The 15528-nt window shown below is 36.7% G+C and overlaps 1 protein-coding gene across 20 annotated transcripts in view; it reads left to right on the forward strand.

The window, feature by feature from the left end:
• Positions 1–15528, forward strand: part of MLLT10 (MLLT10 histone lysine methyltransferase DOT1L cofactor) — a 122166-nt gene that overhangs the window by 89513 nt on the left and 17125 nt on the right. For 12 of the 20 annotated variants that reach the window (XR_014943095.1, XM_015853306.3, XM_015853308.3 and 9 more), the window contains 2 exons: positions 12896–13013; positions 14339–14411. Coding sequence is in view for 12 of the 20 variants with exons in the window: in XM_015853306.3 (XP_015708792.2) it covers positions 12896–13013; positions 14339–14411 (191 nt within the window). In the remaining 8 variants the exon portion in view is untranslated. Of the gene's footprint in view, positions 1–2425; positions 2590–6806; positions 6878–12895; positions 13014–14316; positions 14412–15528 lie in introns of those variants that run through there. The other 8 variants (XR_014943096.1, XR_014943090.1, XR_014943089.1 and 5 more) reach the window with 4 other exon arrangements.

Consider the following 15528-nt stretch of genomic DNA (forward strand, 5'->3'; position numbering starts at 1 on the left):
GTGAGGGTTTACCTACTTAGTTCTGCGAAGTTTCCATGTGACTGGTTATTGAGTTCTTGTGTAAATATTATCAGTTACCATTTCTTGACCATGAAAGTCTTCAAATAATGGTGTGCTAATGCATTTATTGTGTTGAATTTTAATTAAAAGAAAATGAGCCAAGATCCTCAGTGCACCAAAAAAATGGTTATAAGATAAAGTAAACTTGGGCATCTACAGCAGGTAAAAAGTAACAGTTAAAAAGTTGTTTTTGTTTGAACTACTTGTTAAGAGAGCTGCAAAACTTGATTGGTCAGACATGCAGTTGGAATATTATTGAATAGCATCGAATATATGCAGTTATACTGCTCTCATCTAAGACTTTAAATATTCTTTTTCTAATAGTCAGTTGTAAATTACGACTTTGGCAAGATCATAAGCTTTACATTTCTTAATAGATTTTTGTATCCTTTTTTTTTTTTTTTAAAGGTGAGGTGTTAGGAAAATCCAAAGAGAAGGTTTTGGGAAAAAGTATTATCAAACACCAGGTTCCTGAAATTGGCTGAATTGTTTTGATGGGGAGGCCATGGTAGACATTCAGTACAGAACGTTTTACTTAAAGTAGTAAGAAAACTAGAAAGCAGTGCTGTTATGCCTGTATTGTTGAATAACCTCTGTGCCCATCTTAAACATTAAGGAAAGCCCCAAAAAAGTGATATCTCAGGCTCTGCTGTTTCCTCCAGCAACTAAACAACACTGATTTTAAAGTGTAAAATGTGGTTTTGTTTTTTGTTTTTAAATCCTGGATTTTAATTCTTTGACTCTGTTGACTGATATGTTGGCTCCTACACTGCTTTTTGTTAAAGACTGGCCTCATTGCAATCACCTTTTCTTCGCTGTCTCATTTTATTCTGCCTTCATGCCACCTGTAATTTTTATTCCAATCTAATAAATCCAGAAGAGATTATTAGCTTGTGTTCCATGCTGTGCTGTAACTGAATTTGAATGCTGGTGTTCCTCACCAGGTGGGAGCTGATGATCTGCTTGCTGGAAATGTGGACATATATATGGATTATTTTTTTTTTTTCTTGCATCTTTTTCATTTTTTTTATAATTCATGGACATAGACTGTGATAAATTACACTGTATAATTCAGTGAGACTTCATTAGCATGACAATGCAATTAACAATTGCAAAAGTGTAAGAAAAAGTGCACAGGAGAAAAAGGTACAGTCCACGCAGATACTTGATTCTGGTTTTCTGGGTGTGGATGCTCTGTGTTGGGTAGGTACTGCCTGTTTCGCATGAAACTGCAAAATACTATATCTTATGTCTCTGAAACACATCTACCTATTGCATGAAAATTAATGTATGTTTTGTTGTTAAGAAAAATCACTTTCTTGTATTTTAGTTTGGAATGTTGTCTTACTGTTGAACCAAGTCTCACGTTGCACCGTGGTGCTCAGTTTTCATCTCGAGGATTTCTTTGTGTTTCATGCTTGATTATAGCAAAGATGGTTGTTGCGTTGTTCTCTATCAGTCTGCTCTATTGCTCTTTCTGATAAGTTGTTCTGTGATGATATTTATTTACAGCAAAAGTAGTGATGTAGGTGCCTCAGAATCTTTTGGTATTGTACAACAGCATTTGTTTTCTACTTGCCAGGAAATGGTGGTTGGGAGATTAATTTACTTTCAGTTTTAAAATTTTTAATTAGTTTTAGTAGATCACGTGTTTTATAGCGAAGGAGATGTTTACTGCTTTGATAAAGACCCAGATTGGTTGAGCTGTCTATTTGTTTTGATTACCTAAATCAGTGAAATTATCCTAGTAGCGCTCTGGGGCCATTTGTTTCTGGGCTCTGTGTGCACTCAGAATATAGTATCAGTCTGCAGAAACGGAAGCAAGGCTTTTTGTCTTGGTTTTCTTACAGTCATTATTTATCTCACAAACTGTATTATTTGTAAGAAAGACTGTATCATGTCATCCCATTCCAATATTGTTAATGGGAGTAGAATAGGCATGTAGTGGTTTCTTTAAACCAGAGCATTTTGTTCTAGAGATTTGGAGCTGGTAAACTCTTAGTGCTGGTGTTGCATGGTTTGGATTATAGTAATTGCAGATGATGCAGAAATTTTTGGAATTTTATTTTGGAATCAATATATTTGAGTTGTGATTTTAGATTTAATTTTTTCTTTCCCCTCCCATGTAGTGGTATCTGTGATCGTAGTGATTGAACTGTGTGGCACTTTCAAGCAGTGTTACACATACATGATAATAGCCTGTTTGACAGATACAGTCCAAAATATCCTTTTCTGTTTCTTAGAACAGGGAGAATGATAGCGGTAGTGGTTTCCTTCTCTTCTCAAGCTGCTTTTCCTGCTCCTGAGTTTGTTTTGTTTTCTTCCTAAGTTCCCATCTCTATGCACTGTGTTTCCTTGACCACAGAAACAGCTAATAGAGGGAAGGAAAAGAAGCATCTGTAACAGCGGTCCTTGTGACTTGCGCAGTGATAGGGAAAGTGAATAGCTGCTGTTCGTTACTTTAGTCCGGGATTTAATTATGATGGAGTAAACTGCAGCCTCCGTGGTGGAGATGTGATAATTGGGAAGGTAGGTGCTGCTACTCAGTTGCAATTCTAAGTGAAATAAGTTTGCTTTAATCACTTCCATTATCCCTGAAGTCTGTTTGGCTTTACTCCCCTTAGGAGCAGTAGGAAAACAGCAGGGTTTTCTTTAGCATTCATATAGTGGTGGTTATCCTCCTTTGTGTGATGCAGCCTTTAGAGAGAGATAAGGCTTAATTTTTTCAATAGGTTTGGAGTTATTTGTTAACAATAGAGGAATGTGAAAGCTCAGGAATCCAGAGATCTTTTCAGATGCTGAATGTATGGCACCTTATGTTTCAGATGCTTCTGTCCTGTGGTTTTTATTTTCTCACTTTCTGGGTTACTATAGTTCCTAATTCTGGGTCTTTGTAGCCCCCTGCTCTTTCTCCACGCTGCTAATTTACGCTATTTTTTGTATTTCCTATTTTAGTGATTTTTCTTATCGTGGTTCATGTCTGCTGCTCATCATTGTGCATACTGTCAAAGGCAACCTTCTCCCCCTTTTTCTTTTATATTCTGACACCCATAGGAAAATAACTGAAAATACTGGAAAGATGAACTGTTGTTAATTCTGGTCCTTATCAACTGAGGTTAGGAGCAATTTCAAAAGCAATGTTATTTATGCCTTCCAGAACAGGAGTGGAATGTTCTCTGTAGTTGAAATCATGATTATGTAAAAATACTGCTTCAAAAATTAAAAAAAAGAAAAAAAATTCTTTCTTTTGCAAATCTTTAGAGGGCAGATTTGGCACTTTAGGACAATAAAACCCACGTGCCTGACTGTTACTGTGGCTGAGCTTTCAGCTGTAGCAACAAATGGATGCCATATTCGCAAAGTTAGTACGGCCAGAGAAGATATTCCCTCGCTTCCCAGCCTTGTGCAAAGAAACATCGTTTATTTATTTATTTTTATTTTTTATTTTTGTAAAACATTCAGCTTAAGTAAACATGAGGAAGGGAAGTAAGTTTCACGATGAGCATCTTAATGTGATAGAGCTCCTTTTCATGAGTACTCTAGAAAAATGGCAGGTCTGTTGGCTGTCAATGCTTTAATGAGCTTTCCTTTTGGAGATAGAATGAAAACATGAAAAAAGACAAATTGCCCTCACTTTTAGGACACTGATGTGACAGATGTGATAATCTCAGTCTTCAAGTAGCCAGCACTAGGTGGTAGGCTGCCTGAGTGAGCATGCTGCTTCAGTCCCCAAGGTACACGTTGCAGCCACATGTAATGGCTGAAGTTAAGAATTTGGTATAATGCTCAGGTGGACGTGTTTGTATCAGAACATCTTAAGGCTTAGAACTAGAAACTTCAGAAGTATCCCTACAGACTTATTTAAATAGAGTAACCCTTTCTTGCTATGCAAAACAATTTGTCTTAATTATGATAAATTACTTTAGCCATGTAATCAAATACGATTTCTATAACTTGGTAAAACCATTATGTTGTTTTTAGATTTTTTCAGGTTAATTCCTAAAGTGTTTCCTAATACATAAATACTTGGGATTCTGAATGCCAGATATGAAGTCCAGAGTGCAGTTAATATGGACTCTTTATCTGCAAAGCCTAGTGACTTGTATCAGTTTGTGTAACAGGCTGCCTTGTAAAGAAACCTTTTAACCCTTAGAAACCAATAATTTGTGTAAAGCACTGGTAGTGCTTATGACGTTTTGTTGGTTTATTGATAAGTTTCACCCAAAATCCCTACCTCTAGTGTCTGGGACTTCAGGTCTTACCAGATATTATTTGATGCAAACTGATTTGCTCTAATCAAGAGATAAATGATTGTTCTTGCAGATGGGCAGTATATTTGGCATTTCTTTTTGGCTTATTCTGTTATAGCTTACACTGCAGTATAATGGCATTTTTGGTTGTTTGTTTGTGTTATTTAAGAACCTGCATAAAAGTAGCAGGTCTAACAAATGTATGTGGTCAGGTTAGTTATATCTTTATGAATTTGTCTTTCTAAAGATGATTTGTGTTTATTTTAATATAGGTAGTAATTAGAAATAGAATAATAAAACATCTGGAAATTGTGATAGTGCAGCGTACTTCCAGAAAGGAAATCATATCCTTACTGCTGTACTAGAATTCTCTAATAAATAGACATGGTGGTTAAGTGAGAGCCACTTAACATATTTTATTTGACTATCAAAACAGCTCTTGGTGATAAGATCTCTCAGAAGAGGCTCCTAGTCATGGGGTCAGAGGTGAAATATCACCATGGATCATGGTCTGTTTGGATGCTGAGATTACTCTGTGCTCCGTATCTCACAACTTAAAAAGATGAAAAAGGGAAAAGCAGCACATCCAAAACAAAAAGAGATTATTCTTAAAAAAGTACGTTGTTCATCCTTGGGACTCATTGCCACAGGAAGTAGTCAACGTCAGTATATTTAGAAGGTGCTCTGTATGCATCCCCCAGTGCTTTATAGACAGAGGACAGTTAGGTAGTGTTACATGAATTGTCAATGCAAAATAAAAACTTTCCTTCCTAAAGCACTGAACTATATTTGTGTCACAGCCACTTAAATTTAAGAGACTCACGAAATTAAAAATGAAAAAAGAATGATACTAATAAAGATTTTACCATTGCAATTTTCTTGTTGGACACTTAAAACCTGTTTTAATTCTTTACGCAAAATGGGTAAAAATCTAATTTTCTTTTCCTTCAGTCTGATTGAGGATTTTTGGGGTGGGGGTGGAGGAGAGTAGCAAGGAGGAAGAATTTACAGCCAGAGGGAAAATTCCTTGTAACATGTGACTCAAGTAGAAGAACAAAGGAATCATAGTTGCAAGTAATCTAGTATTTAGCTCAATTAAAATCTTTACTTTTTATATTCTTGCCTCAGTGAGATTGTCTTCACACACACTTGTGCAGTGCACAGGTAGCTTGAAAGGCGGTTGCATGATCTTGTGCAGTGCTGCATGCTGAGACAACTGCATCAATGTTTCGGTCTAGCAATAAATGTTTTCTGCCTTCAAGCTGAAGCTTATTTAGCTTGGCTTATCTGGTGCTGCTGTAGCAACCATCAGTCTCCAGGCAACTGAGGCACATTGACCTCTTCGTTGAACTGAGTGTAGCACTACTTCAATTTAGCTGCCTGAGACAATAGTAATGGTGTTGAATGTGAAAAATGTGAAATTTTCTAGTCTGTATGCAATGGAAAGATTAAATAAAATTTCAGATGAGACCAAATGTTTAGTTTTGACTTGAAAAAGATTTCAAGTTTATGTAGTGCATCTTTTGTTCCTCCCAAGCTGCAAAGTTCATTGTTGAGGCAGTCCTTACATGCCTTCTATAGTGTTGAGTATCTGGCAAGCATTTTTACGCAGCAGGAATTCTGCTACCATAGGTGTGTTTTGTCACTTAAATACCAAAGGCTGTTGAGGTTTGTTTAGAAATTTTACATGTCAGTGTGTGTGGATAAATGGCTGATTCATTATTTCTGTTTTAGAAATTACAGATGATATTGGAAGTGATTACTTCTTTCTCAAATTTATTATTGGTCGTACTAAGCAGGGTTTCTTTGGAATACTCATGAAGTGAACAGATTGCTAAATTGGTATACTGGGTCTGTTTCCTAATCAAGTCATTCTTTCTGCTAGTCGGTATGAAAGTGAAATTGTGATTCCTGATGCATGGGTTCACATTCTTGAGGAAGACAAATTCGTAGGCAGGATATCGCTTCCATTGTCTGTGTAGAGCTCATACAGGTTAAGTGCTACGAAGGCAGAGGTAGATGGAAAGGATGGAGGAACAAACTTGAGGTAAAAGGGACTTGTGTTGAAATGACAGCTCTGTAGGCATTTATATTGTTGGGGGAGGTGGAGGAATCTCAGTCTTACCTCTGTAAATCCACTTTTTATTTTTTTGTTTTATTTTTTTCAACGAAGGATAGGGAGGAAAGAGGGAAAAAAACCACTTTTGAGCTTAGTAAGTAAAATTCTAATAAGTTTATGTACAGGCCTATTTATTTTTTAACATCTAATTGATAAATATCAGTTGACTAAAATTTTACAGAATATCCAGCTTAGTTAATGTGGAAGAGACCAGTAAACTGGCTGTGCAGTTGAAGTTATAGCTTTTTCACATTATTGGAATATAGGCCTTCTACCCATGTGGGTTTTAATGACTTGATGTGTCCTTGTTGTACAGTGGGCAGAGGTATAAATTAGTTTCTGTAGGTGTGCCATTAATTTTTCATTTTGCCTTTCAGATCCCACTGAGTTTCCCAGTTGCATTCATTCATGCCTTTCTTGGAAAATATTTGAGTGTTGTTGTTTGAAGGTTAGATGGTTGCATTTAATTGAATGATTTATTTGTACTTTTAATCAAAATGATTGATTCTCAAAGACAGTATTTGATTATTTGCTTGTTTATAAGCAGGAGTCTTCGTGACATCTGGTTTTATGCTAGTGGCCTAAAAAGTACTAATGATGTGAGTAATGTATACATAGGATGATTTCATAAGCCACATATATAGTTTTCCTAACAGTTTTTAATTATGGTAATTTGTATATTTTTAATGAATGCTTTTTGATTGATTTTTTTTTTTTTTTTTTTTCCCTTAAGGTATCCCAAAACCTTTCTCTGATTACATTTCAGCTTTTCCAATATCCATATTTTTTAGCTAATTCTTTATTTCAGTGAGTTAGCAGTTTGGGTAGGGGAAGGGTAGGAGACAGTCCAGTTGATTTCAGAAAACTGCACCTTTATTATGTGTCAAAAACAAAAACCCACCAAACTTCAGGGACTTGTGTATGAGGGCGTTAGTTGCAGAATCGGATGGGTTATCTTTTCAATCCTAGTACACCTCCTTTTGGGATATGAGCAAATAAAAGGCTATAGTAGACATTTGAGGGTGACTGATACTGCTGATGTATTGGTACGCGTGATACCAGATGAGATGAGATGAGCTGTAAAAGGTTGTGTGCAGTTCCCGTGTCAGTAGTGCTATAGGCTGTAGTAATCCAGAAGCCAATGCAGTAATTTGCTTGAAAGTTAATACAACCAATAAATAAGAGAACAAATATGAAAAAAGTGAAAAGATATAAGGACCATTTTTGTTCAGTTAAAATGTAAATTGAGCTTATCATGTTGCATTTTAAAATGATTTTGTGCTCTGCTATTCATTTTGCAAACTTGTATGATAGTTTTCAGAAGGAAAGTGGAAACAGAGTATTGTATCCAGGATTTACTTTGTTGCCTCAAATCCATCTGTATTTCTTGGAATGGAAATCTTTCAGGTATTATTGTTTTTGCTAGATTCAAGGTCTAGATACTTGTGGCGAATGTACTGGAGAGTTGAAATGCAGCAATTGGTTTGGCATTTGGGGTTCCTAGAAATTTGGTGTGTCACTGCAGTTAACTGCAGTCTGACAACCCCTATGTAGCTGTGTATTGCCATCCCATATGATGAGCTAACAGAATTCAGAGAAGGCAAATGATGGATGATGTGTAGCAGTGGCTCCCTCCCCACACTTCTTAAGTGAAGTTAAAGATGGTACTGAAGGTTCTGAAAGGATCTGATAGCACATTCTTCCCTTTGCACTGAAGATCCAAGCAAAGCTCTGGGTAGTGTAACTGGCTTAAAAAAAAATTCTAGAGATAAAATCATTTTTATTCACTTGTCCAGTTTAAGCTAGAAAACAAAAGGCAAAGCTGCTCTTGCAGCTATCACTTGATAGGGAGGCTCTTCCACCTTCTCAAGAAAAGCAGTTTATTTATATCTGTATATTAATGATTTTTGTTTAACATCATGTACAGACCATGAATATGTTTGAATAAACTTTTTAATAGTGGTGGAGGTTTTAATTTTGATGCTATTTTTGATAGTACGTTTCAGACAAATGTTACTTGCCATTGACCAAAATACATTACTTTAAGATAGCTTCTTGATAAAGCGTGTTGATGTTAATATTTGGTCAGGAGTTGAATTTCCTTTCATACCTCATGACACTGGGCAATTGCATGGAATTCCTTTAGTGACATCTTCTCAGATGCGTAGCTTCTTAAAAACTTTTCAGAAGTTTGCTTGGTTTTGTTGTATATGTATAGGTAGGACTCTGTTCATGTTACTGGATCTGGGGGCTATCTTGTGGTATCATAGTGTTGTTCTGTGGTAGCACGGGTAGGTAAATATTACAGATGCAAGCACATTAATCTGGTCATCGAACTTAAAGGGATACAGACAACACAAAAGCAATGACATGTTTTTATTTTAAATGAGAAATTAAAATGTCCCTTTCAGTTATTCTTGACAACTTGTATTGGCTGAAGCAGGTAATTAAACGATGTCAATGATTTTAAAGCATCATCCCAATATGACACAAAGCTACAATACGGCAGTGACCATTTTTGAAAAGCAGAAGGGAAAAGGTATGTTGATTGGATATAAACTGATTAAGAAGCTGTCTTGGAATTGGTTGTTCAGGCCATCCTTGTTGTCCTATCATGAAAGGAGGAGAGTTCAGTAATGGTTTAACTACAATTAAATCCCTCCCCTTTCTTTATGGAAACTCAACTGTAGGCATTTCAGCATTAGCCTAAACAATGGTTTTGAATATGTTAAGCCCCTAACAATTAGGGAGCAGTTTGGGGCATTGAATAATGTGGAATGATGCAATTGAACCTGACAGCTTCAACAGTCAGCCTACTCATGGGACCTGAAAGTTGTTCACACTTGGTTTCATCTCTCATCACACGCTGAGTATTAAAACCTTACTGGTGTAGAGCTGAGACAGAAATGAGGCCTGTTATCAGAAAATGTTTCGGAGCATAAAACTTGAAAGGAACAGGGGAGTTGGCGTGCTCAGAGATTCTCGAATTTTTGAGACCTGATGCAGTTGGATGCAACTACACGTTGCATTTATCTTTTCCTTAAAGAACATTTAACTTTAGAAAATGTGGAGTTGTGTAAGCTAAATACAAAACAATTCTAAATATTTGACGGGATATTTGTATTTAGCCAAGTTTAGTTAACTTGCAAACGTAATTCTCTAATTAGAGGAATACCCTCTAAGACCTCCCTATGCTGGGGGAAGTGTTTGTAAGCATCAATCAAGGATCAGTCATTTGCTCTTATTGGAATGGGGCATTCTGTGAATTACAGTGTATCTTCTTTCTGTGCTGCTCTGCTGCTTATTGCTTTACTGATTTATTGAACGTGCTATAAATGAAAGTAGTGTATTACATACCTCTAGATGGGCTTAAATCCTGCTAAAACCTTCATAAGGGAAATTTGCAGCCTTTTCAAAATAAATGCTTAGTGGTCTCTTTATTAGTTCGTACATTTTGATCGTGTGTTGTGTTGACTGAATCAGTTGAAACAAAGAATGCTGTGGCTTCAGAAGTTCTGGATTTTAGAGCATGTTTCAGTCTTGTGATCTTAATGTGTATTGACAGGATGATTGCGCATTTTTAATAAATGCTTGCTACAGCTTGTTTCGGCTGTGAGTGAAACACGGAGCTCCTATTTCACCTTTAAATAATGTAGTACCCCTCCACTTCCTCTGCTTTCCTGTCAGATGAAGTCGTCACATACATAACAAAGCTTCACAAATCATTATTCTTGTCATTTTACATCGCCATTTAAAAAAAAACAAAACATTTTAAACATTTTTTAAAAATTTACCTCCAGCTTACTTGAACTTTTTTGTTAATGTGACTTTTCCTTTGAAAAGCCGCATAGGGTATATGATGTCACTAGAACTTTTGTAGTTCTGACTTGTTGTAGGACACCTTTACTATTATTTTAAAGGTATAAACAGGGGTTAAGTTTAGGGTGAACCACCACTTGTGAAAAAAATCAACTTAGATATTGTTTGAATCATGCTCAGTCTTTTGATCTGCTATATCAGCTCACTTGGCAAACATTGTTTAGTTCCTTTGATGTCTTCTGTTTTGTGATGTGATGGTTACTCAACAGACTTTAGCAACGCCTTTCAAGATACTCAGATACTTTTTAGAACGTTCTCAAAGCTTTTGGGGCATGTTTCTGTCAAATAAACACTCATTCTCCGTGCTGATTTTAGCTGCCCTGCCATTATAAATTAATATATAGCTGCTATCGTACAGTGTTAAGCGGTCTGGTAGTGAATTACACAGAATGAGGGTAAACGCTGCTGCTTCTGTGTAAATTCTCACTGGAATTACGAAAAATCTTTTCTGGAAATATCCTGTTCTGAGCACAAATAACGTGTATTTGTAGTATAAAAACAAACAGATAACATTAAAACTTATAATCTCAACCCATTTTTTTACATGAAGAAGAGTATATTCATTTTTAATTTGCTAGTCTCGTCTCTTAGATATGGAAACGAGTAAAGTTGCATCTTACAGTGTGCTGTTTTGCAAAGTTTCTTCCATGAAAGAATCGGGGTATTTTTGTTTTTCCCTTTTCGAAAGCGATGGGAGTTTGCTGATGAATGATAGTAGTCAACTGGGAGTCTCGCTATAGGAATTTGTTAAGGGAAATAGCAGGAGCTGCACACTATTGCCTTCTTCAGCAGTTAAGTGTCACAGTCCCACCATGTGCTGTATTTCTGGAAGATGTTATATCAGTAGGTGGAAGTGCCCGCTTTACTTAGCACTAATTCAGATTAATTCTACTGAAGACGTGCAGTTGTGCAAATACAGAAATAAAAGCCAGATTTGAAGTGAGACTGCAACTCTGTGTCTGGCTGTTTTGCACATACCTTTAAAATACGAAGTGAAAAAACCCTCATCATTGCAAGTAATTACTTGTGGCTTTTTCTGACTTTGTGACAGTAGAAGAATGCAAGTATCAGGCACAATTTCTCACCAGTATATAGTAAATAAAGCATCATTGAAAACAGTTGTGTGAATTCATAAAAGTCCATTCATCATGTTTAATATGTTGGCCGAAAGCCAAAACTTAATGGTAGTGTGTGATTCTTTCCAGAGACATAGTTTATACTCTGTAATATTTTGCTGTAATAACCAGTATGTTCCCCTCGTCTCTTGTGTGCAGTTATACATGTCAAAATGTCCCACAAATTGAGTTCCTTACTGATCACCTTTTTTTCCCCCCCCCTTTTTTTTCCTTTCCCATTTTCTGAAATAAGTTTCCTTTGTGAGGGTCGTTTACATTTTCTTAAAAGGTTCATTCTGAAACTTGCGATTGCCCTCGTTGTGTATCTGTGATTTTGTTCCCCTCCGAATATTGCGACCTTTTGTTTGTTGGGAAGCGGTCCTTTTGTCAGGTGGGGAAATGCCTTTTTAATAAGCAGCAGCGCCTTTTTCCTTTGATTGGTTGTCTCTGAAACTCAGCATTTGACACAGATCTTTTCTTCGAAAGGGAAAAAGCATAAGCAGCCAAGGAGGAAGGTATTTTTATTGCTTTGGATTATGCAAGATTTTGGCCAGCCTCCTTAGCTTCATCTGTTTAAGGGTTCATTTTCGCTTGTTTGGCACAAGTCCCAGCAGAGACCTTCAGAATTGTGGTTAGCAACATGAATGAACACAAACTTTGGGAGCTCTTCAATAAGTAGAGCTGGCCAACTGCCAAAAATACAGTTCCTTATATGGGGTCAGGGCAAAGCTGTGATTCGTTGAGCCCCCTATTGTATAGAAAACATACTTGTAATGGCTGTTTGCGTTCTTTAAAATAAAAACAAAACAAAACAAAAAAACACCAGGCTCCCAAGTCTATCAAAATAGGAAGTAACAAAATAGTGTGCAGGTTTTACTAATGACGGAGCAGAGCAAAGGAAATATGGCTCTGTGTAGTTAAACTATAGAGCTGAAAGTTGGACCTTTTGACCTCCACAGCCGGCTTGTGATGTAAGGAACCCAAGCATTTGTGAGACATCTGTTGTCTACCTGCCCTTATTTTGTAAATGGTTTAATAAGATTAAATAATTAGGAGGATAACCACATGGTCGCCATGCTACTAAGTCCTAGCGTTGAGTGCATGCTTCTAGACAGCAAGGTCTCTCCATCCTCTTCCTTATCTGTTGCTTTAAAATGCAGTTTAGGTATTTCCAATATTTGCTATGGTAACCTTTTTATTAGAGTTTTTTTTATTAGCATATCGATAAAGAGCAAACTTCCCTACTTGGTGTATTTTAAAAGTACTGCGGTTCTCTTTCTGCACTCATGAGCAGAAAATATTTTTGCTGTTAAATACACTCATCTTTGTTTAAAAAAAAAAATAAATTCAACTTAAATAAACAAGCCCCCACTAAAACAAACTGTTGTGCGCTGGGCAGACTTCTGTCAAGTATGTTTAATATTTCTCTTCGTTTTTAAAAAGGTATTCAAGTTTTATTTGGTTTCTTGCAGGCAAACACCCTACCTGGATCTTCTCTCAGTCTGCCTCCATCCCATATGTATGGCAATAGGCTGAATCCAAGTTCAGCAATGGCAGCACTTATAGCTCAGTCTGAGAACAGCCAAGCAGGTAAGCTTCCTGGTGGTGGTGAAAACACTGACACTGCACAAACTTAAGTATTTTAAAGTAAATTGTAAGATTTTATTTTTGAACTCTGCTCAGCATTTGGTTATTAAGAGTCTGTGTAAAGTTGTGAGGTGTTGGGAGTAAATTCTTGGTAGTTCAGAACAGCTTCTTTTTTTTTTATTTCCTTAACTTTCTGAAATGTAAATGTTTAAGCAGAGCCATCAGCAGGCAGGAATGCAACAATGTCTCCTGTGACTTCGGTGATTGATGTGTTCAGTTCTTAGCTCTTTGCAATGAGAGCAACACAGCTCTGGGTTTTGTCGTGAATAGTTTAAACCTCTATTTGCATAATTCATGAAATTGCATTACATACAACTTCGTGTGAAAGAGATCCCGTTAGAGAACTTCTACAGCATTCAATAATCTTGTGAATATTTACCAATTGACATTTTTGTAACATTCGGGCTCCTCTCCGGTTTTAATGAGCCTCAGGATTTGCTTTGTTTCATTCCATCCTAGGGATTTGTTGACATGTCGTAGTAGTCATGCCTGTTTGGGGGAAGGGAATGAGTTTAGCAGTTTACCAAGAATGGATCAGTCATGTCTTTGCCCTCCAAGAGGTCGGGGGTCACTTGACTCAGAATAGGGGGAGGGCAACCTTGAAGGGGGCAGATAGGGTTATTTTATTGAGAGGCCATAGGGAAAATAACCCTTTTGAGTCCTTCCAAGCAAAACGTTTTTGTATATTTAATGAGGCCTTTTTTGTTTGTTTTACTATGTTTTTAGCAAGCGACTTTCCTATGCTTCAGCTTATAAATAGGAATTTGTGAATTAGACACTTTCATAAAGCTTTCAGTAAATTTGCAGAGTAGCACGTGCTTGTTAGATGGTAGTGGTAAGTTTAGCACGTTTCCTATTTTACGAGTTGTTTTGGGATGCAAAGTGTTAAAAAAAATACGGAGCATCAGGATTTGCTGTGATAAGCATACAGATTAGCTGTCCACAGCTGTGATTCATTACTTTCACCGTAGAAATTAAAAGTGGCTGAGGGGAGGGTACTGCAAATGCAAACCACGCTTCTGTGCTGTAAAACTGAAAGGAATGAAAGAAGTGAACATAATCCATGGCCTGGTACAGCCTCAGAAATGTGTAAGGACAACACCTTACATGCTACAGTTCAGCAATCTTAAACTAGTTACGGCTTCGCTCTTCAGTAGAAACTGCGGATAGAAGTTAAGATTTAAGATATTTTTAAGATATCTACGTCAGCTTTAAAACTCTTATCTAAGAAGAGTCGATTTATCAGCTGTGAAATATTTACACTGCAGATCAAGATGTGGGAGATAACAGCCGCAGCCTTGCTGGCAGAGGAGGCTCGCCCAGAGGAAGTCTCTCACCACGGTAAGCAGCATTTACTTTGCAGAGTGCAGGCAGAGGAAATGCTGTAAGGTCTGGAAACCTCGCTGCCTTTTTGCTTGTAATATGTAAGTGTTCTAAAAGCCGGTGTGCATAAATGTGGTAGAAATGTACATCAAAAAAGGCTAGTGTGTACAAATAGCTAAAAATGGTCTGTAATTTACTTACGTATGAGCAAAATTAGGTTTGTGAATGAAGGTCCTAGGAAATGGAGGCTGGCTTTAAAGGGATTTATTTATCATTGAGGGCGTGCGTACTAATTACCTGCTGAGTTTTGTTACCGTCGTTAGATTTTTATTCATATTGCAAAGGGCCCCAAACCCCACAGTGTTGCAGAGACAAAGAGCACAGTTAGAAGGCTTGGAGAAATTAACTGCTGGTACAAATTCAGGAACAAATTCCCCTCAGTGCTACAGATACGCAGTAATGCTGTGTTGGGGGAGAGCGCCTTTTTTGTTCTGCTGCAGTTCTCCTCTGCTACAAAGGGCTGATGTAAGTGTTCTGCTGTTGGAATTGTAGCAAGTTATTTTGGTTTAAAATATTGACTGTTAAATTTCAGAATTGTGTTTTTAATAACATCAGTGATACTTTCGATTTTTTCTTAATTGAATCTTTTTGTTGTTTAAAGGGCTTTGTTTTCCGTTCTTGATCCCATATTGATTACTCGATACAGCAATATCATCGAATTATTATTATTATATTGACTGAGGGTCTGAATCTAGGAGTTTTTACCTTGGAAGGAATTTTAGAACAGCTAAGAAATGGTGGTTACAAAGATACAGCATTATAACAATTCTGTTACGGCTTGTATTTACTATACTAACTTAGGAAAAATATCACCAAATTAGGTAATTTAAGGTACATGTCTTTTTGTTGGTCTTCTGTTATTTTCCTTAATTAATCAAAAGACTTCTTGTTGCACACAGTGAGAATATCCATCAAATACTTAACTAGTATCTCATATTCATGAACTGGCTTTTACATTTTCTAATGTGTGTTACTTCTAAAACAATAAATAGAGAATTTATGAATTAGATTAGACTGTGTTCTCTTACAGACACGTATATTTATATTACCATGTAAACATTTACATAAATAAGGA

Source organism: Coturnix japonica, chromosome 2 (genome assembly GCF_054131305.1).
Source record: "Coturnix japonica strain WE chromosome 2, WE-NBRP24, whole genome shotgun sequence".
Lineage (NCBI taxonomy): Eukaryota > Metazoa > Chordata > Aves > Galliformes > Phasianidae > Coturnix > Coturnix japonica.